At 40.3% G+C, this 27,067-nt stretch overlaps 1 protein-coding gene across 1 annotated transcript; it reads left to right on the top strand.

The window, feature by feature from the left end:
* The first annotated feature begins 2,212 nt into the window (after positions 1 to 2,212).
* Positions 2,213 to 19,494, top strand: opn4xa (opsin 4xa). The gene is made up of 9 exons (XM_034192855.1): positions 2,213 to 2,477; positions 8,614 to 8,747; positions 10,591 to 10,794; positions 10,896 to 11,067; positions 11,753 to 11,914; positions 12,117 to 12,224; positions 15,470 to 15,629; positions 18,334 to 18,462; positions 18,613 to 19,494. The coding sequence occupies exons 1-9, from the start codon at positions 2,344 to 2,346 to the stop codon at positions 18,670 to 18,672; spliced, it is 1,263 nt and encodes a 420-aa protein (XP_034048746.1). The 5' UTR covers positions 2,213 to 2,343; the 3' UTR covers positions 18,673 to 19,494.
* The last annotated feature ends 7,573 nt before the right edge of the window (positions 19,495 to 27,067 follow it).

The raw sequence follows: 27,067 nt of genomic DNA, 5'->3' as shown, positions 1-27,067 counted from the left end.
AGAAATGAGCTTTTTTGTTTTCTGTGACCAGTTTTCCTTTGCCTGCAGAAGATAGAGTGGTTTCTTTTGGAACCAGCTCTTCTCTGTTTGTAGAAGATAGAATTGCACATCTACTACAAAATATTTAAGAGGTAGATATTCAACTGATTTTAGATTTAGTAGATATTTGTAACTGTTAAGCTTTGTTAACCACTCCTGCAAAAATATGTTAGCGGTTTAAAAATTATCGGACCAAAACTTATCAGAAGATAATTGGTCCGATGATGGTTTTCAAAGTTATCTGAAATGCTAATCTGATAATGAAAACATTAGCTTTGATAATTAGCGGTTAGCGGAACTGTGCCCAGCACTGCATATGGGTGATGCTGGGAACTGTTAATAGTGTGAAAACATGAAGTCATCAGAGTAATGTGCACATCAGAGACACACTTATGAACAATTATCACACTCACGTGTTTGTAATTGTGCAGGTGGACATAAAAGCATGCACAAAGTGATGAGTAAAATAACATTAACAATGGCTGCATTAGTGTTGTTAGAGGACCTTGCAAATCGTGCACTCTGATGTGAGCGTATATTCAGGGAATGTGAAGATTTATTTGCAAATGACAATAATTGACTCATAAACCGATTTCCATTACCAAAGCCACGGTTACTGGAGTTGCGCGCAGAACTGCGGCCGGCCCAGAGTGCAATACGGCGAGGAGCCATGCGGTTGTCTGTGCCCACACACGTGCTGACCACACTGGGCTTCCTGGCAACAGGGGCATTCCATCGTGAGCTGGCCGATCAGTCAGGAGTGTGCCAGTCAACCTAAAGCCAAGCCATGCAGCTGTGTGGAATGTAATCATCCAAATGTCACCCAGGTACATCACATTCCAACATTAAAGCCCAATTTGAAGTAAGAGCCAGTTTCACTAATGTAATTGGAGCTACTGACTGCACACCTATTGGTATAAAGGTGCCATCACATGATAAATTTGTTTTTCTTAATAGGAAACTATTTAATTCCATCAGTGGTCAAATTATATGTGATGCACAAATGCATTGGATTGGGAGCAGGCAGGCTGGCCATGATAGATGGCTATGTGGATAAATAGTTTATTCATGTAATTGTTCAGAACAAAAACCAGTGTGGGCACATTTGGGCATGTGCACATTCAAATATGTTTTTTGTTATTATTATTAATGTGTTTTCTCTTTCTTGATGCTAGAGCTGCAGATTCTGAACAGGTTTTTGTCTCCCTGTGCTCAGTATTCGTCAATAAACGCGTATGTTAAAGGTGTGAATGTGACACACTCACAGCTGGCGCACCTAATTTCTTTTAACTTCCATGTGTGAGCACTGCTCTGAGCTCACAGCAGCCTCTCTCTCTCTCTCACACACACACACACACACACACACACACACACACACACACACACACACACACACACACACACACACACACACACACACACACACACACACACACACACACACACACACACACACACACACACACACACTCCCACTAGCATTTTTCCAATTTCAGGTTTCTTCCATTTACAAGGGTACCAAATAAATTATCCCTGCATGTCTCCATGTCATGTCCAGTCATCTGTAGCTCACCCTCAGCATGAATTCTTTTCTGTGTTCATGTTGACTGATTTGACGTAGGCGATCCCAGCTCCCAGGGCCTATTTACACAAATTTGTATATTTAACCCCTCCTAAGCCTGTATATCCCATCAATGGAAAATTTCACTTTTTCTTTATGAGATACTGACAAGCCAAAATGAGATGGGTGGTAGGGGTTAAATAGGGGCATGGAAAGAGATGACCTTTTCTTTTGACTCATTCTGTTGTTCAATTTTATTGCTATTTTGTTTTATTGTTTTCTGTTTTTATCGCTTTTTTATTGTTTCTGTATTGTTTATTCTTTATTGTGCTTTGTACTGTGCACTTTGAGATTTGCTTCAAATGTAAAGTGCGTTATAAATAAAATCTATTATTATTATTATTATTACCTTGGTGCGTGTGAATGTCCTCTCAATTCCACGTTCAGTGGGATGTACAAATGGAACGTGCTTGGATCCATGCGTATGCACACTTTGATACATCTTAATTCTTTTTGTGTTTATGCAGTTTCTGGGTTTTGGTGTACGCCATGTTTCAGTAGAAAATCCATGCAAGGCCTTTGTACATGAGGCCACAGATGATGATGGTAATTTTGGTGGTTTTCCTCACTAGTCCACTTCTTGCACGGTTGCTCTGTTATTGAGAACTGTCTACTTCAGGTAGATTTACCATACAGTTTGTATTTTTAATGATGCTGATATCTGTGTATTTGTAGTCACAGGAATGGACATGGAACATGGATTCTATTGGCAGGTGGATGTCCAGGATCAAGCTCATTACATCATTGCCTTCTTTGTCTTCGTAATTGGAACAGTAGGCGCTATAGGGAACGCCTTGGTCATTTATGCCTTTTTCTGGTAAGTACAACTCCTTTATGGGAGACACAAAGGGTCATCTCTACTGTGTGTTCCATACCCTACTGTCAAGCTGTGACCAAAAGTCTCTCTATACACTTAGATTTAAAATCTCACTTTATTTTTGTTGATTACACACTTCATCTTGACTCCAAGCCACACTAACTATCAAATAACAGAAAATAATATTGGTTTGTTTTTTTCTTATTATTATCAGGCTCTGAACTGTAAAAAACACATTGCAGATTGTGACTTTCATGTGAGCTGCGACTAGCTGAACAAATCTTATCGTTCCGGGTCTTCATGGGGCAGGATGCGCGGACGGATTTATGGACAAGAGATTCTTTCTCAAGTGATGAACACAGAGCTCCCTTGTGAAAATTACATCTACAATCACAAGGAACTTTTAGTCAGTATAGTGTGACGAAGCTCTTCTGATTCTGCACGTACGAATGAGCTCAGCAGGGAAAGTGCAGTGTGAGTTCACAATAGCTGCTGGCTATGTTGAGCCACGACTATTTAAATGGCTAAACAAATATGTCTCTTAATCAGAGGAAGCTGAGATGATATGGAAAACGAAAAATAAGTAAACATACAAACAAACAAAACACAAACGTAGTGATCTGAACATTTACTTTGACTTCTGTTTCATTGCAGACAGTGTGAACCCAAGATATTTAGTGTTTTGTGCGGTCAACTTCAAATTTCATTTGTTAATATACAGTCAATCCTGCATTTTGGACCTGCAACACATTAAACAAGTGTTTATATGTACTCAACAAAAATATAAACGCAACACTTTTGGTTTTGCTCCCATTTTGTATGAGATGAACTCAAAGATCTAAAACTTTTTCCACATACACAATATCACCATTTCCCTCAAATACTGTTCACAAACCAGTGTAAATCTGTGATAGTGAGCACTTCTCCTTTGCTGAAATAATCCATCCCACCTCACAGGTGTGCCATATCAAGATGCTGATTAGACACCATGATTAGTGCACAGGTGTGCCTTAGACTGTCCACAATAAAAGGCCACTCTGAAAGGTGCAGTTTTGTTTTATTGGGGGGGATACCAGTCAGTATCTGGTGTGACCACCATTTGCCTCATGCAGTGCAACACATCTCCTTCGCATCATCCGTGAAGAGAACACCTCTCCAACATGCCAAACGCCAGTGAATGTGAGCATTTGCCCACTCAAATCGGTTACGACGACGAACTGGAGTCAGGTCGAGACCCCGATGAGGACGACGAGCATGCAGATGAGCTTCCCTGAGATGGTTTCTGACAGTTTGTGCAGAAATTCTTTGGTTATGCAAACCGATTGTTTCAGCAGCTGTCCGAGTGGCTGGTCTCAGACGATCTTGGAGGTGAACATGCTGGATGTGGAGGTCCTGGGCTGGTGTGGTTACGCGTGGTCTGCGGTTATGAGGCTGGTTGGATGTACTGCCAAATTCTCTGAAACACCTTTGGAGATGGCTTATGGTAGAGAAATGAACATTCAATACACGAGCAACAGCTCTGATTGACATTCCTGCTGTCAGCATGCCAATTGCACGCTCCCTCAAATCTTGCGACATCTGTGGCATTGTGCTGTGTGATAAAACTGCACCTTTCAGAGTGGCCTTTTATTGTGGGCAGTCTAAGGCACACCTGTGCACTAATCATGGTGTCTAATCAGCATCTTGGTATGGTACACCTGTGAGGTGGGATGGATTATCTCAGCAAAGGAGAAGTGCTCACTATCACAGATTTAGACTGGTTTGTGAACAATATTTGAGGGAAATGGTGATATTGTGTATGTGGAAAAAGTTTTAGATCTTTGAGTTCATCTCATACAAAATGGGAGCAAAACCAAAAGTGTTGCGTTTATATTTTTGTTGAGTGCATTTAAACATTTTACAGCCTTTGTAAACATTTTAAACATATTTTTAAAGAACTTTCTATTGTTTCACACATTTTACACCCTTTTTAAACATTTTAAACGTGTTTTAAAAACTTTTCTATTTTTACCTTTTGTCATATTTTAAACATGGGTTTTTTTAAACATTTAAACATCTGTGTTTTTAAATGTATTTAACATAGCTAACACATTTTAATATAAATAATATTAATTAAACTTTTATACATATTTAGTGGAATACATATTTATAGATATGTGAAGTGGAATTTAGATGTGATAATGTCACCTTATCACATCTAAATTCCACTTCACATATTGTAAATAAGATGCTCCTATTTTTTTTCAATTCCAATCATATATATATATATATATACGAGGTCTGTCCAAAAAGTATCAGACCTTTTTATTTTTTTCAAAAACCTTATGGATTTGAATCACGTGTGCTTGCATGAGCCAACCTTGAACCTACGTGCGCATGCGTGAGTTTTTTCACGCCTGTCGGTTGCGTCATTCGCCTGTGCGTAGGCTTTGTGTGAGCACTGGTCCTCCCCCCTCGTTGGATTTTCATTGCAAGGAAAATGTCTGAACAACTGGAGAAGCGCTGAATCAAATTTTTCCAGAAACTGTGAGAGACAGCCAGGTGGAAACCATTCAGAAGATTCAGACGGCTTTCGGTGGCTTTTCAGTCGAGTGAGTATCCGAGGAATTGTGTAAGAGCTGGACACGTCACAACATGTCCTGTGAGACTTCCAACTTCTGCATGTCTTTCATTACAAAATCTCCTGTAACAGTGGAATGTGCCGAAAAAGTGCTGATGTCCACCTCTTCTGCAATTTCTCTGGTAGTCAGACGACATCCTGGATCAACACAGCGTTCACTTTGGAAATGATCTGGTCGTTTCAGCCTGTCGATGGCCGCTCGGAGCGCGGCGCACCCTCCGCCATTGTGCGCCATCTTTAAACTGGTTGTAACACTCCTTAATCTGTGTGATGCCCATACTATCGTCACTGAAAGCCGTCTGAATCTTCCGAATGGTTTCCACCTGGCTGTCTCTCACAGTTTCCTGAAAATTTGATGCAACAAAGCTCCAAATGGTTCCACCTCGCAATGAAAATCCAACGAGGGGGGTGGACCAGTGCTCACACAAAGCCTGCTCACAGGCGAATGATGCAACCGACAGGCGTGAAAAAAATCACGCATGCGCATGAAGGTTCAAGGTTGGCTCATGCAAGCACACATGATTCAAATCCATATGGTTTTTGAAAAAAATAAAAAGGTCTGATACTTTTTGGACAGACCTCGTATATATATATATATATATATATATATATATATATATATATATATATATATATATATATATATATATATATATATATATATATATAAACATGATTGGAATTGAAAAAAATAGGAGCATCTTATTTACAATATGTGAAGTGGAATTTAGATGTGATAAGGTGACATTATCACATCTTATTTACAACAAAAAATAAGATGCTCCTATTTTTTTCAATTCCAATCATGTTTATATATATATATATATATATATATATATATATATATATATATATATATATATATATATATATATATATATATATATATATATATATTCTATTTCTACCTCATTTTCTTATTTTATTGTATTGTTACAAGTATTATTATTATTGCTTATCCTTGCACACGCTGTTTGATGCACATTTTCCTCTACTCACACCCATCTTGTGTGTTTTTCTTAAGAGCTGATGTAACATGTGAATTTCTCCACTGTGAGATCAATAAAGTCTTATCTTATCTTATCTTAGTCTGTCATCTATTCTCACCTCTTGTTTAGTGTGAGTCTGGGTCTTTGCCGCGCACAGGCGGCTGATGTGTGGATGCACTGTGGAGAGGAGCAAACAAAGATCGTGCTCTACTTTCTTCTCCTCGTAGATTTATGCACTAAAAATTTATCCATTTTGCTCCTGGCCTGTTAGCTAACAATGTTTTCTTTTTCCTTTTTCCCCCTTTCTTCTTTTGTTGGTCAACAGTGTTTACAGTTATTTTTTTACATCCCCCTCCCCGAAGAACTCTGGTGCCCCCCGGGGGGCGTGCTTCACAGTTTGAAACCCACTGGTTTAGACTGTCTGTGACTGAAGGTCACAAAGCCATAGAGTTATGGGGTAAAAACTGCAAAAATAGTAAAAAAAGACCAGTCACATATTGTCCAAACTATACTTTTTTAATCTTTATGATCAGACAAATAATGTGTTGTACTTTTCAACATGCTTCTGAGGTACTGACCCGTACCTGGCTATAGCTATGGTCACTCTGGTTAGGTTATCATACATTTTAGTGGAGACCGCTCGGTGTATCACACTGTCTAGTCCATGTAAGTGGTTTTACTCCAACAAGAGTTGATTTTGCACAATGTTAAGTTGATTTAGCTCTGTGGTAGAGTATATTTAACTCTATTTAGACTGGGACCAAATGTTATCCCAGCAGAGTACATTTTACTCAGCAAAATTTCTTGTGTGGATGTGATTTGAACACGTCCCTAGGGATCCGCCAGGGATCATACTAACCAGATGCCCAAACCACCTCACCTGGCTCCTCTCAACATGAAGGAGCAGCGGCTGTACTCAGAGCTCCTCACGGATGACCGAGCTTCTCACCTTATCTCTAAGGGAGACACCAGACACCCACCTAAGGGAGCCCATTTTGGCTGCTTATACCCACAGTCTAGTTCTTGCAGTCATGACCCAACCCTCACAATCATAGGTGAGAGGAGGAAGGAACACTGACCACAACAGTAGATCGAGAGCATCGCCTTTTGGCGACGCTCCCTTTTCATCACAACAGTACGGTAGAGCGAATGCAATGCCCTCCCCAAGACCCTGAGGTAATTGAACTCCTTCACTTGGGACAAGACCTATTCCCTACCTGGAGTAGGCAATCCATCGGTTTCCTCCTGAGAACCATGACCTCAGATTTAGAGGTGCTGATCCTCATCCCAGAAGCTTCACACTCAGCTGCAAACTGACCCGTTGAGTGCTGGAGGAGTGCAGTGCATTAGGTGGTAATGATTGGGTCATAATTATCTGGGGCTCAGACTAACAGTAATATTGTCAGCATCTAACACTAGTGGATAATTTAAATCAGTGCGTCAGTTCAGTCATTCACTCAGTCATCTTCTTCCTTACTGACACAATGTCAACAATGTGTGACCACTCAGTGAGATCCACTCACCTCAGTTTGCCTCATTATTACTGACATCAGCTAGTGCAAGTCAGCAGATATTTACCAACACACTATAAGGGCGTTCATTCATTCATTAAAGCACATAAATATCATTTGATGTAAATAATGATAAATGTGAAGTGAAATGTGAAGTGATGTGCGTTCAAATCCAAATCCAGTGGGGCTGGGTGTGAGATTGTCCTGGTTGTAGACCAAGATTCAGGCTTTTAATGACTTCCTGGATTCAGCCATCAGACGTGGATCTGCATGTGGTGAAAGACTTTAATTTGTCTCAGCATTGATATACGTGTCTCTGGGTCCTCGGCCTTTGAGATTGAGAGGCGCCTGGGATCAGCTTGTGGAGTTGTGAGGTCACTGGACAGACGTGTTTGGTGATTCTGACGTCATTGCAGGAGAATGAAGGTCCAAGTCTTTAGGGTGCTGATGCTGCCTGTCTTGATGTAGGGTTGTGAGACTTGAATGCTAACCAGTGTCCTAATGTGACGACTGAATGTCTTTGGTATTACGTGTCATCGAAAGATCCTCGGGTACCACTGGAATGAATGTATAAAATAAGTGGTTACTAAGTGAGACAAGGGTGAGGGTATCACTTGAAGAAACGTCAACTATGAGATTTTGGCCATGTGGCCCACTTCTCTGTGCGTGAGCGTTGAGGACCTCAATAACTGGAGAAGGGCAAGAGGACACCCACGGTTCACCAGGCTGCAGCAGATAGATAGTTATTGTAGAGATGTGGGAATGGACTGTTTGTATGCCTGGGTGGTTACCATCCAGGATCCAAACTAGTTCTGTGGTGCTGTGAATGCGACAAACTGCAGCACCAGCAGATGCTCCCATACTTGACTTGACTTGATGTGTGTTCATTTACAAAGTTGTAAAACTGAAAAAGCTGTAAAGTCTTTCTGAAAGCTTTGTTTGCAAAATACTGTATAGAATATTGAGTATTTTTGAACTGACACGTTGTAACCATGCATAATCATTGTATGTTCCAGCAACAAGAACGTCAGGACTCGTCCAAACTACTTCATCATGAACCTGGCAGTCAGTGACTTCCTCATGGCAACTTCACAGTCACCGATTTTCTTTGTCAATTCTCTTTACAAAGGCTGGATTTTTGGTGAAACAGGTATTTTTGTTTCTTTGTATCCAACTAGGGCAGTTCGGTGACTTAGTTGTTAGATTCAAGATTCAAGATTCAAGATTAAAACAACTTTATTGATCCCTAAAATGGCAATTCATATCACAACCCAATTACCTCAGACAAAAAAATACAGTTGAACGTAATAATGGCACACATCAGAATTAAAACACCGCACATATACATTTGATTGTTTGTGTACACTAAACGTTAAGACAGTCCCTCATCCGAATTGAGGCAATGTGAGTGTGGGGTGGTCGCAGCAGTCTCCCGCACAGCCGCGAGCTTGGGGGGAAAACTGAAAGCTGCAGCAGCTGAGCCGCGCTGCCTCCCGGTGGGGGAAAGGAGCGGCAGAGCAGAGGCCTGGTGGGGGGGGGTCAGAAAGGAGAGAGGAGGAAATGCGACCGCCCTCGCCGGAGTCCCAAGCTGGAACCACTATTGTTAGCACTATTACTTCATAGCCAGAAGGCCATGGGATCGAATTCCCACCTGTGACCTGTCTGTGTGGACTTTGCATGTTCTCTCCATGTTTGCGGGGTTTCCTTCTGGATGCTCCGGCTTCCTCCCACATCCAAAGACATGCAGGTTAGATGAATTGGGAACTTTAAATTATCCGTAGTTGTGCGTGCGGGTGTGAATGTGTTTGTTTGTCTGTATGCGCCCTGCGACAGACTGGGGTCTTGTTCAGGGTGTACCCCACCTCACACCCTATGACTGTTGGGATAGGCTCCAGCCCCCCGCGACCCGATCTTTGATAAGTGGTTGAAGGTGAGTGTGCGAGTGTGTATCCAACTATGTATCATCTCTGAAATATCTGATATATCTATATGTTGTACATAATAGATAGTATGCCGTATTAGTCTACATCCATCTTGACTAAAGGTTTTAAAAATCAATTTCATTTTGTCAAGCAATGCCTGTGTTGCCAGTTTGGTCAATCTCCCATTGCTGATTTGATACCTGATTGTCTACATTTTTGGCAGGGAACGTACTGTACCCAGTACCCAATCATGGCCTGGGAAAAGGGGCATTATAGAGCACTGTGAGCAACTGAGAAAGTTTTAAAAATGTTTAAAAATGGATGATAAATCGTGATTGAAAAAACATGAATAACCGGATTTAACTGGTGCAAACATAGGTGAAAGTGGAGGTTAGGCATAGTGGTGCAACTTGGCCATCTGATTTTGAAGGCTTCTTGGAATGCGGCCAATGAAGGCAGCTTTCATTCCCCTGAAAACAAAGGTTATAACAGGTGTATTTATAATTGTACGTTCTCACCCCAAACAATCCTACGATTTTTTTTTCCCCAAAAAAGGACAATTTCGGGCTCCATATCTACAATTATAAATATATAATGTTTATAAATTAAGTATAAATAAATATTGGATAACTGAACCATGGCTTACGCCCACTACACAAGCTAGTTGTGCGCAGCAGTCAATGTTTCCAGGTGGCAGGGGGTAGGCCGGGATAAGCTAATGAGGCAATCACAAAATGCGCCATGACTCGATCATCTAATTTTATAACAGTTGGTTGAGCCTCTGTGGACTCTGGAGGCCACATCGTCATAGAACCTTCGAAGGATGCATTGAGACACAGCCTGTGAGCAAGTCCACAAAACTTCCACAATTAACACTGTAATAACTACTGCATATGTACCTCTGAAATTTTGGGTTATGATAAATACAGGTAAGGAGTAGTGAGCCCTATATTTTGTGCTATGTCGGCATCTTTTAACATGCAAAATCAAATAAAGATACACAAGATTATCAAGTTGCTTGTAAACTGGAAGGAACTGTTGCTTGTTTTTCTGTGTATATTTTTATTACAGTGTGTAAAATGTACGCCTTTTGTGGAGCTTTATTTGGAATCACTTCAATGATCAACCTTCTGGCTATCACCGTTGACCGCTACATTGTCATCACAAAGCCTCTCCGGGCCATACGATGGACTTCTAAGAAACGTACTTCACTCATTATCGCCTTGGTCTGGCTATACTCACTAGCCTGGAGCCTTGCACCACTTTTGGGGTGGAGTAAGTGACTAATTCTCTCATCTCCTCACTCATTCATATACTTTTATATCTTTTCGAAAAGCTTCCGACCCTGTCTCCTTTGCCTGTTATTTTTTTGGAAGGTTCATATATACCGGAAGGCCTGATGACATCATGCACATGGGACTATGTGACACCAACTGCAGCCAATAAAAGTTACACATTGCTGTTGTGCTGTTTCGTTTTCTTCATCCCATTGGGCATTATATCCTACTGCTATGTGCACATGTTCTTTGCAATCCGCCATACAAGTAGGTGAGACAAAACACATGAAAGCAGAAATAACACTTGACTGGTATGTGGTGGTTAAGTTCATTATATAACACAGATTAAACATGTATTAGTTGCCTACATGTAATTTCTAATGAGCTTGCTTGTAAGTTTCTGTCATTTTTTTCCAAAGTCTACATCTGGTGGCCACCCAGGATCCTGTCACTTGTGGTATTAATCTTTTTTTTCCCTCCCTTCTTCTTATAGTTGTAACTTATGTTGAATACAAAATTTTATTGTATGACACGTTAGACCAATACTGTATTTTCAGGCATCTTAATGCACATGTTAATTCAACTCTCCACAGGTATTACACTGTATCAGGAAAGTATTCATATCGCTTCCTTAAAAAGGACAATCTTTGCTGAGCCTTTCTGGAGGTAACATCAACATAAGGTTCAAAGCAAATTTTATTATTAAGGACCACACCCAGATATTTGTAGCTCTCCACCATCTCAGTATCAGCACCTTTAATAACAGTTGGTGATGGGACAGAGGTAGACTTCCTGAAATCGATAATCATATCTCTGGTTTTTGACACATTCAGTTCCAGAGAAGACTCATCACACCAGGAAACAAAGTCATCAACAACAGGCTCACGGGCTTGTTTTCTGTGAATAATCAAATTCAGACTGTAAACTTCCCTCATTTCTGCTTTCTTTGTTCACAGAGATGTGCAGATGTTGGGGTCTCAAGTGAGGAAGCCCACCGTGATCCAGCACCAGTCTATTAAGACTGAATGGAAGCTGGCCAAGATTGCCTTTGTGGTCATCATAGTATTTGTGCTTTCCTGGTCACCCTATGCATGTGTCACTCTCATCGCCTGGGCTGGGTAAATACACAGAATGACATGTATTTTACTTTAATTTTGTCATCTTGTGTATCAACATAAATACTTCTTCCTCCCACATGGTTCCATTACTGAGTGACTATGTCTTTGCTTTGTAGTTGTAGGGTTGAAAATAACCCAACCATGTAACGCTTGCCTGTTTTATGTGTTTATATGATTTCCGTGATCCCTCTATACCTTTCAGATATGGAAGCATCCTAAATCCCTACTCTAAAGCTGTCCCTGCTATCATAGCCAAGGCGTCGGCCATCTACAACCCATTTATTTATGCCATCATTCATTCTAAATACAGGTAAGAAAAGTTATCCCATTAATCACTGAGCTAAATGCAAGATAAATCTACAAGTTATGTTAAGAGATTATGTCCTTCAAGTACTTGATGTTTATACCCTACCCGATTTTAGTTTGCTTATGCAAAAACAGGTTCACAAATATGGGTACTTGGAGAGTGACGCAATAATTTTTTTAATTTTGCTTCTGTACACCGCTACAGTGGAGTTTAAATTAAACAAGATGGGTTTGTAGTGTCGATTTCAGTTTTAATTTAAGGGGTTCAGCAAAACGTATTGTCTTACCATTTAGGAATTACAGCCACTTTCCCCAACAGCCCATTTTAGGCCATAATTAATTAGACAAACAAAATATAAGGATTATTGATTGCAAATACAGATAATCACCCTTACTGTTATGTGTTATGTGTAGTTAGGGCTGGATCAGGTGACCCTGAACCATCCCTTAGTTATGCTGCTATAGACTTAGACTGCTGGGGGGTTACCATGATGCACTGAGTGTTTCTTTCTCTTTTTGCTCTGTATGCACCACTCTGCATTTAATCATTAGTGATTGATCTCTGCTCCCCTCCACAGCATGTCTTTTTCTTGGTTCTCTCCCTCAGCCCCAACCAGTCCCAGCAGAAGACTGCCCCTCCCTGAGCCTGGTTCTGCTAGAGGTTTCTTCCTGTTAAAAGGGAGTTTTTCCTTCCCACTGTCGCCAAGTGCTTGCTCACAGGGGGTCGTTTTGACCGTTGGGGTTTTTATGTAATTATTGTATGGCCTTGCCTTACAATATAAAGCGCCTTGGGGCAACTGTTTGTTGTGATTTGGCGCTATATAAATAAAATTGATGATGATGATGATGTGCAGACGCGAGTTGAGGAGCGCGACCAGCGTCTGACTGAACCCAGCGCTAAAATAACCAGAAAGCGGTTCCAAAAACAAAACAAATGTATTTCCCTTCTGTGCAATAATTGTGTACAACATAAATGTGCGGTTGTCTGGTGAGGTGAAGGACGGCGCGCTCTCCAGCGCCCAAATGGATCGAAGCCCAACGCTTCTGGACCCAGACTCACCGCCGAACACCCCCCAGGTGGATACGACAAACTGATTCTGTGAAGGATGGAAAAGGTGAGGTAAGTCAACAGCTACAACAAATATCCTTCAAAGGCACACACTATCAGCAACACATTCAGGTCTGAATTTAAGCTTTATGTAAATGAGCAGCTTCTCACAACAGGTGGAGGATCATCATTCCGTACGCCACGGCAGTGAGAAGCGAGCTGCACAATTCTCATCAATGTTCAAATATACTGCGTAACAAAATACCAAATTACTGTTAACACTTATTCAGACAATCATCACCTCTGATGTGTGCTGACAGCATGTGTCCCTCACCCGTCCTCCTTCACAGGCACGATGTGTCAAACCCAGGCGCGGTCCTCAGCGTCTCACAAACGAACGTCACAAGGTCGAGTTCCCGGCAGTTCTGCTCGAATCACTCATGGCTTAAATGCAGAACGCCATCTCATTATCTGCTTCAGCTGAAAGTCTTTAAGTTTGCACGTGAGCATCATCCACAGTTGCTGCAAGTCATTAGCCCTGCACGTGAACATCCTCCACAAGTGCAGCCAATAATGCCGATGAGGGTGAAGGACTCTTCTGCCAGCACCTTCTCCACAGACAAAAAACCAGTTTGCATACCACCTGGAGAGCAAAGAAAAGAAAACAACACCAAAATGTCCAGCCAAACCCCCCAACACACAACACTTACAGCTAGTTTTCTTTAGACAAGTCAGGGCCATGCCTGACTTGCTGCAGGTTTACTCTTTTAATTAATTTTATTAGGAAACGGAGTGTGCCACGGCCTCAACTTTACCTAAATTCTGGGTCTTTTAGTGAAGCCCAGGGCTGGTGGCCGGCGATCACCTTAGTATTTCCTGTTTTTCTTGTTGCTTAATGCTGACAAATTATACTGTATTTCTTGTCTTTCTGATGCCTGATTCTATTTTTTTTTTGTCTCTGTTTAAGGTGCGGCTCCATCCAGAGATGGGTGTGGTATTTGTCCTGGAGACCCTCCTGTCCTCTGCACCAACAGCATTTCCTGTATATTCATTTTGTGAATTGTTTTGTAATTTATGTTTTGTAGCATGGCCCAAACAGAGGGTCACCCCTTTGAGTCTGGTCTGCTTGAGGTTTCTTCCTCAGAGGGAGTTTTTCCCTTACCACTGCTGCTCTGGGGGTTGATAAGGTTAGACCTTACTTGTGTAACACACTTGAGGTAACTCTGTTGTGATTTGGTGATATATAAATGAAAATAAATTGAAAATTGAATTGAAATTGAAAGCATAACGGCTTTCAGATCCCTGACGTAAACTGGAAAAATAGGTCAAAACCAGTTCAGTAAGAGTTTTGTAAAACAGTCATCCAATGTGTATGTTGCCTAACAGAAAAAGAGGGCATGCCAGCTTTGGCATACAACTCACAGTGGTGGGTGAGGCGGATACAACCAGTGATGAATCTCGAGGCACAATGATACAGCAGGATCAAGGACTGTAGACAACTGGTTGAGGCACACCTATACATGACATCGCCATAGTCCAATAAGGGCAGGAAGGACGCAGTGATTAGGAGCTTCCGAGCACTTAAAGAGAAGCATGACTTATTTCGATAAAGGATGCCTAGCTTTACCCTTAATTTGGAAATCAGCTACAGTTCACACAATCTCTTTTCTTGTATGTAAATCCTTCTGTGCTCCATTCAAACTCCACCAAGAAGTTATGCCTAGTGGCCAGAATTACTATGGGTGTCTGAATGGCTTCCCTTACTTGTGTTTTTGAGAACCTCCCAATGTAGACAGATTCACTATACTCTGTATTTCTTAATTACTGAAAAAAATGAAGTCCAAGCCATATTCAGTGCCTTGTAAATGTTCATGTATCCACCTTCTGAATTATCTGAGGAAAATTGGCTGTAAAAGTGGTGAGCTGCATTGACAATAATTTTTTGTGTTTAATTTGTCCAGTTACTTATGAAAATGGATGGACTGTGTATAAAAATATTAAAAGCAAATTTGATATTTTTTGTTAATCTCCTGAATTAAGGCTGGAAGTCAACATTACAAGCACATCTTGATTGTTTTACTTGAACACCACTGTGGCGGAATACATATGCAAAATTACGTTTATCAATGTCCAACTTCTTATGAACCTGACTATGTGCTTTCTAACAGACTTTTAGTTGTTAATTATTTATTCCTCAACAGGGAAACTCTAGCAGACAAGGTTCCCTGTCTACACTTTCTGAGCCAGACCCCTAGGAGGGAGTGCAGTGACTGTTCCATCAGGGACTCGATGCTGAGCAGACAGTCTTCAGTATTCAAAACCAAGTTTCACAGAGATTCTTCCACATTAACAACAGACACGGTGAGTTTGTCTGAAGCAGTATAGGCTCTAAATGCCAGAAACAACAGTACCTATTGTGTGTTTATACTGAAATAGAAATGAAATCGATAGGAATCCAGTTCTTCAAAGTAGAAATCTTTTCAAAGTACACACACACAAAAAAAAGAAAAGAAAAAAAGAAAAAAGTGCAAGTTAAAAAAAGTTCTCTTATAAGTCTATGAGTTACTCCACGTAAGCTGCGGGCAGTTGTGGCTGTAGTTCATAGTTTGCGAGCTCTCGGGTGGGGGGTGCTACTGGCCTGGGACCCCAGACAGCTGCAGCACCTCTGCTTCTATCCCTGAAAAAGAAAAGCCCACGCTGCAGTCATTATCAAACTTATTTAATCAAACTTAGGAGTATGAGCTTGAGCATAAATAATATCCTTATATATTCCAAAATGCTGAAAAAATTAATAATTTGAAAAAACATAGATTGCTTTTGTTTTGGAAAAAAAAAGATAGCATTTATACTCTTTTCATGAGCTTGTACAACATAAATGAATGAATAAACAAGACCAATCAAAGATTTCTGATGTCTGCCAATCTGGATCTGGATCACCTCCAAAACTTAATGGAGTCTTGCATGCCCTAATATCTATCTGTGGTGCAAATTTATTGAGAATCCGTCAAGTAGTTTTGACATAATCCTTCAAAATGTATATAAAGAGAAATCTTGATCCAGAATCCGGATTCGGATCCAGATCACCTCCAAAACTTAATGGAGTCTTGCATGCCCTAATATCTATCTGTGGTGCAAATTTAGTGAGAATCCGTCAAATAGTTTTGACATAATCCTTCAAAATGTATATAAAGAGAAATCTTGATCCAGAATCCGGATTCGGAATCAGATCACCTCCAAAATTTAATGGAGTCTTCCATGCCCTAATGCCTATTTGTGGTAAAAAAAAAAAAATTGGTGAGAATCCGTGAAGTAGTTTTGATGTAATCCTTCAAAATGTATATAAAGAGAAATCTTGATCCAGAATCCGGATTCGGATCCAGATAACCTCCAAATTTTAATGGAGTCTTCCATGCCCTAATGCCTATTTGTGGTAAAAAAAATTGGTGAGAATCCGTGAAGTAGTTTTGATGTAAATCCTTCAAAATGTATATAAAGAGAAATCTTGATCCAGAATCCGGATTCGGATCCAGATTACCTCCAAAACTTAATGGAGTCTTGCATGCCCTAATATCTATCTGTGGTGCAAATTTGGTGAGAATCCGTCAAGTAGTTTTGACATAATCCTTCAAAATGTATATAAAGAGAAATCTTGATCCAGAATCCAGATTCGGATCCAGATCACCTCCAAAATTTAATGGAGTCTTCCATGCCCTAATGTCTATTTGTGGTAAAAAGTTGGTGAGAATCTGTGAAGTAGTTTTGAGGTAATCCTTCAAAGTGTATATAAAGTGAAATCTTGATCCAGAATCCGGATTCGGATCCAGATCACCTCCAAAACTTAATGGAGTCTTGCATGCCCTAATATCTATCTGTGGTGCAAATTTAGTGAGAATCCGTCAAATAGTTTTGACATAATCCTTCAAAATGTATATAAAGAGAAATCTTGATCCAGAATCCGGATTCGGAATCAGATCACCTCCAAAATTTAATGGAGTCTTCCATGCCCTAATGCCTATTTGTGGTAAAAAAAAAAAATTGGTGAGAATCCGTGAAGTAGTTTTGATGTAATCCTTCAAAATGTATATAAAGAGAAATCTTGATCCAGAATCCGGATTCGGATCCAGATAACCTCCAAATTTTAATGGAGTCTTCCATGCCCTAATGCCTATTTGTGGTAAAAAAAATTGGTGAGAATCCGTGAAGTAGTTTTGATGTAAATCCTTCAAAATGTATATAAAGAGAAATCTTGATCCAGAATCCGGATTCGGATCCAGATTACCTCCAAAACTTAATGGAGTCTTGCATGCCCTAATATCTATCTGTGGTGCAAATTTGGTGAGAATCCGTCAAGTAGTTTTGACATAATCCTTCAAAATGTATATAAAGAGAAATCTTGATCCAGAATCCAGATTCGGATCCAGATCACCTCCAAAATTTAATGGAGTCTTCCATGCCCTAATGTCTATTTGTGGTAAAAAGTTGGTGAGAATCTGTGAAGTAGTTTTGAGGTAATCCTTCAAAGTGTATATAAAGTGAAATCTTGATCCAAAATCTGGTTTCGGATCACCGTCAAAATTTAATGGAGTCTTCTGTGGCCTAATATGTATCTGTGGTGAAAATTTTGTCAGTCTGTGCAGTAGTTTTGACGTAATCCTGCTAAAAGACAGACAGACAGACAAATAAATAAACACCAGTTATTTTATTATGTCCTTGGTGGACGTAATAATAAGCATGTCAAAAAGGCACGTAAAAAACTGAAGTATTACTTTGAGCTTCGACAGTATGTGTTTTCCCAGGATGCGTAAAAAAATACTATTTTTTGAGTGAGTGAGTGAGTGACATGAATAGGCAGAGGGTAGGATGAATTTCCAGAGACAGATGCTGCATTAAACCCAAACACGCACACACACACAGACTCCCAGTCATTGATCTGCATGCATCATTCATTCCTATTCATTTGACATTTTTCACAATGACAAATAAACCAAACAGTTTCTGATAATAAATATAAATCCCTAGTAAAGTTCTTATCTGAGTGTACTCATATTAGTATGCACATTTCCAGCTGCAGGTTTGGAGTGATGTGAACCTGGTCCCTATTGATGAGCAGATCCACCGTCTGAGATCCAACCACAGTTTGGGAGCTCTGCAGGAGAAAGAACAGATGTCACTTACCATGCAAAGCCGTGATCAGGTGAGGTACATATACATAGGTGCTCATCACTATTTGTACGTGACATTTAGATCACATGAAAATCAACAGCTTTGGATAAAGAAATTCACAACAAAAATGATGCATGTGTTTAAAAAAAGCATTTCAAGTTACCTTTGTGATTCGTCTCAGTTCCTTTCTCAGCTGCCGCTCGAGACTGACGTGCACAGAGGAGATGCAACCACAATTTAAAGACTGAGCAAGGCATGACGCTTTGTCTGGAGGAGGAGAAGAGAGGAGAACCCCAAAAGCCAGGTTAAAGAGAAGACAAGGGAAGATGAATAAGAGGTCCAAAAGTGAAGATAACAGACACACAGCAACCACGTGGAATAGCACATGGTATCATCAGACTCTGTGGATGGTGTGTCTCCATGACCTCAGGCCTTCTTCCACAGCCACTGTTCCAAACCATCTGGCCTGTCTCTGGAAGAATGCTAGAATATTCATTGGCAAGGAGTCTCATTCCCGTTAGTGTCATTGTTAGGTTCTTTGTTAAAAATAATGTACTCATTGTAACACTGATACAAACAGCAAGTAGTACTGAATTTAGGGTTAGCATTTGTCAGCTACCATATATTCTAGTAAGTGTTTCACTCTCTTAACTCTTGTGTGATGGACAGCCTAAAGATAGGCTGAACAATACCTGCATGCCGATCAGCCATAACTCTGTGACCACCTGCCTAATATTTTGTAGATTAGATTAGATTAGATTAGATATAACTTTATTGATCCTCTGGGAAGACTCCCTCAGGGAAATTGAGGTTCCAGCAGCATTGTATAGCAGCCCACAGGGTAAGAAGCACACAGTGTATCAAAAGTGAAAGCAAAAAAAAAAAAAAAAAATTTGTAAATATACAACCCCAATTCCAATGAAGTTGGGACATGGGTAAAATGTAAATTTACCCATGTAAATCAACCTATATTCAATTGAATACACCACAGAGATAAGATATTTAATGTTCAAACTGATCAACTTTGTTGTTTTTGTGTAAATATTTGCTCATTTTGAAATGGATGCCTGCAACACATTTCAAAAAAGTTGGGACGGGGCAACAAAAGACTGGGAAAGTTGATGAATGCTCAAAGAACACCTGTATGGAAACAGGTGAGTGTCATGATTAGGTATAAAAGGCGCATCCCCAAAAGGCTCAGCCGTTCACAAGCAAAGATGGGGCAAGGATCACCACTTTGTGAACAACTGCATGAAAAAATAGTCCAACAGTTTAAAAACAATGTTTCTCAACATTCAATTGCAAGGAATTTAGGGATTCCATCATCTACAGTCCATAATATAATCAGAAGATTCAGAGAATCTGGAGAACTTTCTACACGTAAGCGGCAAGGCCGAAAACCAACATTGAATGCCCGTGTCCTTTGATCCCTCAGGCGGCACTGCATTAAAAACCAACATCATTGTGTAAAGGATCTTACCGCATGGGCTCAGGAACACTTCAGAAAACCATTGTCAGTTAACACAGTTCATCGCTACGTCTACAAGTGCAAGTTAAAACTCTACCATACAAAGTGAAAGCCATACATCAACAACATCCAGAAACGCCGCCGCCTTCTCTGGGCCCGAGCTCATTTGAAATGGACAGATGCAAAGTGGAAAAGTGTGCTGTGGTCCTCTGGTTGCTTGCTCCGACTACATGGTCCGGCCATCACTTCCCATGCACATTAATGAGCCTTGGCCGCCCATGACTCTGTCACTCGGGCTATTTTTGGTATGTACGGACCTCTACAGACTGGGACCATCTCATCATCACAAGAGCTGCAGTTTTGGAAATGCTCCGGCCCAGTCATCCAGCCTTCATGGGGCTAGATATTGACCGCTTTTTCCCACTGGTCTACAGGGCCAGGAGCTTTGAGAAGTTACTGGCCCCACCAAAATTCTAATGGCCCAGGCGTACTTGTGTATCGCAAACTACAACCATCGGAATTTTTAAATTTTGATGCAATTTCGTGCATTCTGGTGCATTCTAAGGCGAAAACTAAGACTGCACACAATTACCATAGTTTACAACTTTTTTGCATTTCAGTTTTTGTTTTAACATGTTTATGTTTGAACTTACTTTGTACATAATTTTTTTTGTGTGTGTTACTTATTTACATGTAGATCCTCAATCAAAAGGCATGACACAACTATCTTTGACTCAGTAGTACTAATAAGACAGATTTTGTTCAACTCACACTTCAAATTAGAGCCCGACCGATATATCAGCCCTTTTCAAAGTACTCACTATCGGCCGAAATTTTGCCGATAGAACGCCAATAATTTCTCATAAACAAAACATTTACTGAAATAATGTTTGTGTCGGCAATGTAAAATGTCCTTGCACCGTTTGTCCAGTATATGGAGCTCTGACTCCATTCAACTGAGAGCTGCTTACACCCCTGCTTAAATGTGTTCATCACTGGCCTCCATAGTTCGCCGTCACACTGCACTGATCGGTTGACAAAAGCATACAAGTAAGTTTATAAGGATGTTGTTGATTGCATTTTTTGAACTTGAAAATTCTTCTCTGTTATAAAGTTAATCAGTATGAGGACAAAGCTTCAGCTTTTAGCTCATACCTTTTTTATTAAGGGTCCAAAAAAGAACATTTTATTGTTAAAAAAAAAATTTAATTTATCGGCTATCTGCAAATCAGCCGATTTATCGATTATCTGCATTTTTTCATCCAAATATCGTTATCGGCATCGGCCTCAAAAAATCCATATCGGTTGGGCTCTAAAAAGCAGCAAGACCTCATTTACGACATTCTTTGGGCGATTACAGATGTGGAAAGGAAAGGGGTTGAGATAACATTGATGTGGGTTCCAGCGCATATACATATCCCAACAAATGAGAAGATGGATAGTTTGGCCAAAAAAAAGCTGTGACAAATGGAAACAGTATCAATCAGGGCAAGTGTATTGTATGGAGGGAAATTAACTTACAATGGCGATGTTTTTCAGTGTTTGGTGTTTCAGTCTGATATTTCCCCGTACAGACCTCTCACTGAGTTAATAATCCTTTAATATCCCACCCACTTGCAGATGCTATTGTAATGGGATAATCAATGTTATTTACTTCATCTCTCAGTGATCACAGTGTTATGGCTGATCAGTGTATAATTTTGCAAAAAATTACATTAGAACTGCTTGATTTGCAGAGCCTGGACCACTCCACTGAATGTGTTGAAGTTTGCATGAACACTGGTCTGCTTCAGACCTTAAGATCAAGAAATTAAATGTTGAATATGATTTATTACTTTATTTATGTGGATATGTGTTACAGTGGAACAGAAAAGTAAGTACTTTTAAAACAGTTCTCTCTTTTTTGTTTTTTGTTTTATGAATGCTGAGGTATTGGCTTTCAGCAGCTGTTATTATTAGCAGGGGAATGTCATCAGCAAATGCCACTGCCCCATAAGTAGGGTGTGAGATGGAGGACAAAGATCATTTTCTTAGTCTTTGAAATGAAGTGGTGGAGAGTGTACCTAAAGAAGAAACAGGGGTGATTTTACACAAAATGAGATGATAGAGATGATAAGTAGATACTGTAAAGGAGAGGATTATGGAAGGATCGGTGATGGATTTTGCAAAACAGATGGACATGGCATTGGAGTAGTGTAAGCGCAAAGGCTCTTTGGGCCACTGCTTATTTCCAGAGATCACACCATGAAGTGGATGAGAGATCATGGCCCCATCTGGATAGGAAGCCAATTCAGAAAACTGACTGTAAAAGTGATTGTCTGTATTATAATTTATATATATTAATTTATATATTAATTTAATTAATTTATAATAATTAATTTGATTTAAATTAATTTATATAGCGCCAAATCACAAATAATCGCCTCAAGGTGCTTCACAAACATTTAAAAGCAGAATAAAATGAAATAAGATTAAAACACAATAAAAAAATTTTACCATAAAAAGCTAAAAGAAATAAAACGAATAAAAAAAGACACACAATCATATAAAATACTAATGATAAAACAGGGAGAACAAATGTGTCTTCATCCTGGCTTTAAAAGTCTCCACAGAGTCCGACTGTCATATCAGCACAGGCAGATCATTCCACAGAGCTGGGGCGCGGTGATAAAAAGCTCTGTAACCCGCTGACTTTTTCTTCACCCTCAGGACACACAGTAGTCCTGCACCCTGTGAACGCAGAGCCCTAGCCGGCACATAGGACTCAACTGGGCCGGCCAGATAGCAGGGTGCCAGTCCATGAACAGTTTTATAGGCCAATAGTAATACTTTAAAATACGATCTCAAAGAGACCGGAAGCCAGTGAAGGGATGCCAGAACCCGCGTAATATGGTCAAACCTTCTGCTTCATGTCAGAAGTCTGGCAGTAGCATTTTGAACCAGTTGAAGACCCCTGATGTTGGACTGTGGTAAACCAGAAAACAAAGCATTACAATAGTCCAATCTAGAAGAAACAAAAGCATGAATCAGAGTCTCAGCATCAGCCATAGACAGGATGGGACGAATCTTTGCTATATTTCTTAGATGAAAGAAAGCAGTCCTTGTAATGTCCCTAATGTGGAGGTCAAAGGACAACGTAGGATCAAAAATTACCCCAAGGTTCCTCACTTTGTCAGTATGATGTATAACACATGAACCTAGGCTAAGCGCTAGCTGATCAAATTGATGCCGATGTCTTGCTGGACCAAGAACCATCATTTCAGTCTTATCAGAGTTCAAAAGTAGAAAGTTGTTAGACATCCAACTTCTCACTGCTGCGAGACAGTCCTGTAAAGATTTTATGTGGACAGGATTTCCAGCAGCTATCGGCATATACAACTGAGTGTCATCAGCATAGCAATAAAAAGCAACCCCAAAACGCTGCAAAATGTTCCCAAGAGGTGCCATATACAGGGAAAAAAGCAGGGGACCCAGAACGGATCCCTGCGGAACCCCGAACCTCATGCCCCTAAAATCAGAGGTAGTGTCGTTGCACAAAACACAGTGGGAACGACCAGACAAATAAGATGTCAACCACGCAAGAGCAATTCCAGTAATCCCAAAACAGTTTTCTAGCCTATCAAGTAGAATATGATGATCAAATGCAGCACTGAGATCCAGCAACACCAATACTGTAGTAGTATCCGAGTCCATTGCTCGCAGAAGATCATTAACTACTTTAATAAGTGCTGTTTCTGTGGAGTGATGTTTTCTAAAAGCAGACTGCAGTGGCTCAAAACGGTCATTCTCAGTAAGATAGTCCACAAGCTGCCGTGAAACCACCTTTTCCAGAATTTTAGGGCAGAATGATAGATTTGATATCGGCCTATAATTTTTCAATACACCAGGATCAAGATTAGATTTCTTGAGTAGTGGTTTAACCACTGCAGATTTAAAACAATTTGGAACAGATCCTGAGTTTAGAGAAAGATTAACAATTTCCAGCACAGTCGGCCCAAGAATGGGCCAAAGATCCTTAAACAATTTTGTTGGTATAGGATCAAATAAACAAGTTGTGCTTTTAGTAGACATCACGAGTTTCGTCAGCCCACCTAGTGAGATACTACCAAATTCCGTGAATCTAGGTAGCACCTCAGTGGTAGTCCCTAGCTCAGTAGCTGGATACAATGACTGGACCAAAGTATGCTGAGATGTGCTCAACCTAATATCTTCTATTTTCTTTTCAAAATAGTCCAGAAAGTCCTGTGCTGAAAAAGGAGAACGACCAACAGGTGGCTGTCCATGAATAAGAAATGCCACCGTATCAAACAAAAACTTTGAATTATGCTTGTTTTTGTTTATCAATTCAGAGTAATAGGCCTGCTTTGTAGCCAATAAAGCACACTTATAATCTAAAATAGCTTCACGCCACGCAAGGTGGAACACCTCTAGTTTGGAACTACGCCATTTCCGTTCCAACCCTCTAGCCTTCTGCTTAAGGTCACGCAAATAACTGTTGAACCAAGGTGTCTGTGCCTTGGGAAGGCATGGCCTTAATAGAGGAGGCGCAGTCTTATCAAGTGTGGTTTTTAGCACTAAATTCAGGCTATCTGCAAGACTGTCTACCGACTGAAAATTCATCAAGCTTGAAGTTAAGATTTCTGGTAGTCTCGCTTTGAGTTCAGTCAAAGCTGAAGGTTTAATACGTCGCCGCAATGATAGGCAAGGTTGTTGCTCCACTAAACGCGGCAGCGTAATTGTAAACCTAATAAGCGAGTGGTCAGAGACTGCTGATGCAAGAGGCAGGATGTCGATATCTGTGACAGCAAGGCCATGTGCAAGAACCAAATCCAGAGTATTACCACTGATATGCGCTGAACCATGAATGAACTGCCGAAATCCTAGTGCATCCATGATTTCCATAAATGATTTACCAAGGGGATCAGAGGGCTTATTTATGTGAATGTTAAAGTCACCAATAATCAAAATGTTGTCTGCACTAGTTGAAAGACTAGAGATGAACGCGCCAAATTGATCTAAAAAAAAAATCAGAGTATGGGCCAGGAGGCCTATAGACAGTGACAATATAACATACCTGATTTCCAGTTTTATGACCTTGACAGTACTTAGCATCATGGGTATAACGGAGAATCAGATGCTCAAATGAATTATATTTATGACCCCCCACAGTTAATAAAGTAAACCCGGATTTATAAATAAAAGCAACACCCCCGCCTTTCCTCACATCACGTGAAACGTGACTAAAAGTGTACACCGGTGGGCAGGCCTCAGAGGAAGGACAGCTGTGGATTTAAGCCAGGTTTCACATAACCAAATCATGTCCAGGCGCTCCCAGCCCGGACCCAGACGACAGCAGCGGCTCATAAAGAGCATTAATGTCCAAGACAGACTGACGATTATACACAAGCAAGGCAGAGATGTCCCGGCAGAACACACAGAGCAAAAACACAGCTACAAATAACGAAAAACTTGCCGAGAGGTAGAGACAGGGCTGACGGCATGCCAAACACACAGGTGCCATCTTGCCACCCACCCAAGTCAACTACGCAAGAGCGTTCCAGTAATCCCGAAACAGTGGATAAAAATGACTTCTTGCTGATTACACATCAGCAAGAAGTCGTGTCAGTTGACAGTTATCAATAATACTTAAAGTGTCCAGTTACTTATGGCCTCTGAAAATATTGTTGAATGCTTTGAATTAAGGCTGTAAAACTACACTTCACTTACACTGTGATTGTGTTATTTCATCACTGTTCTGGTGATGTACAGAGGTAAAATTACAAAAAAAAAAAAAATTGTGTCACTGTCCAACTACAACCTGACTTTGGATTTTTTTTTCTTTTTTTTCTTTTTTTTGACTATGTGGATATTCTGCATGATTTAATGCACCTTATTCTGGGTGTAGGGAGAGGTGTGTTTTTGATGACAGCACAATAACAGCTTTTTCTCCTATCATATTCAAGTTACCCATAGAAATAGCAATATTTGTAAGCGTACTGTTAAAATGCTATTAATGTTGATTGTTACTTTTTAAGGTATGGGATCCTTTTGCCCTAAATTACAGATACACATCTCAACATGTCATCTGTCAACTTATAATGTAGGGTATGATTGACAGGGTATGATTGTCCCTCCAGGACATTGGCTGCCAGTAAATTATCCTGCAGAAGCAAACTGCCAAGTGTGTACTTCCTTTACTGACCAGTAGAGGGCATACAAAAACTATGCCATTAAATCCCCTGCATTTTAACGCTTCTAAGTTCTAGTACTGTTGCTGCAATAATGTCAACTCTCAAAAGCCATCTGGTAGGTTTAAACGGTGTATTCTTAACAGTACACAAACATATCTGACTTGTAGATTCTGTAACAACCCATAATAGCTGAGTTGTCGAAATGACAGGGCTATTCATTCATTTTCTAAACCTGCTTATTCCAGTTAGGGTCAAGGGTGCGTGGTTGGTTAGTGAGGGGGTACACCCTGGACATGCCACCAGTCTATCAAAGGGCATGACACAACTATCTTTGACTCAACGGTACTAATAAGAAAAATTTTGTTCAACTCACCCTTATGAATGTAATGGACACCAAGCTGAATATTTAATTCAAATACACAAAGTCTACGGTCCCTTTCGTGTACTCGCGTATGATCTAAAGCACATAGTGCAAGTAGTTTTGACACAGGTCCGTCTTTGGTTTGTTATATACATGATGCATAATCTGAGTGAAAAGTAATGTGAAGGGTGCAAACGGTGCACCCATAATTATCATGGGTGTTGTTTTGGGTATAACATGAATTAAAACAATCACAGTGTTGTCTGTCGTTTTGTTTAAGAGCTGGGTGTGCCCAAACCTGGTGCAATAGAGGTGGGCGATACGGGAATTTTGGTATTGATCCAATACCAAGTAAATACAGGCCCAGTATGGCTGATATCTATACCGATACCGATACTTTTTCATATTTAAGCTTCATCGATCCAAAGGATCCAAAAGACCTAGGATAGAATTTTGCCAAACATTGTACGTGACAACAAAATACTTTATTATCACAATCAACATTTTTGTTTAAAAAAATATCACTCAACACAACTTAAAATCTCCTGAGGTAGAGGGCTGACTCAAAGAGAGCGCTGAGTGGGCGGGCCAGGTTGAGTCTACCTGCATGGCTGTT

This window comes from Thalassophryne amazonica, chromosome 17 (assembly GCF_902500255.1).
Source record: "Thalassophryne amazonica chromosome 17, fThaAma1.1, whole genome shotgun sequence".
Lineage (NCBI taxonomy): Eukaryota > Metazoa > Chordata > Actinopteri > Batrachoidiformes > Batrachoididae > Thalassophryne > Thalassophryne amazonica.
The sequence above is the reverse complement of the archived record's forward strand: the minus strand, read 5'-3'. Positions and strand labels throughout refer to the sequence as shown.

Excerpts from the sequence above, each read along its gene's own strand:
- opn4xa (XM_034192855.1), top strand. The coding sequence starts at position 2,344 with ATGGACATGGAACATGGATTCTATTGGCAGGTGGATGTCCAGGATCAA. Across the intron at positions 10,795-10,895 it reads TGCACCACTTTTGGGGTGGA|GTTCATATATACCGGAAGGC; the intron begins GTAAGTGACTAA and ends TTTTTTTGGAAG. Across the intron at positions 15,630-18,333 it reads CCACATTAACAACAGACACG|CTGCAGGTTTGGAGTGATGT; the intron begins GTGAGTTTGTCT and ends GCACATTTCCAG.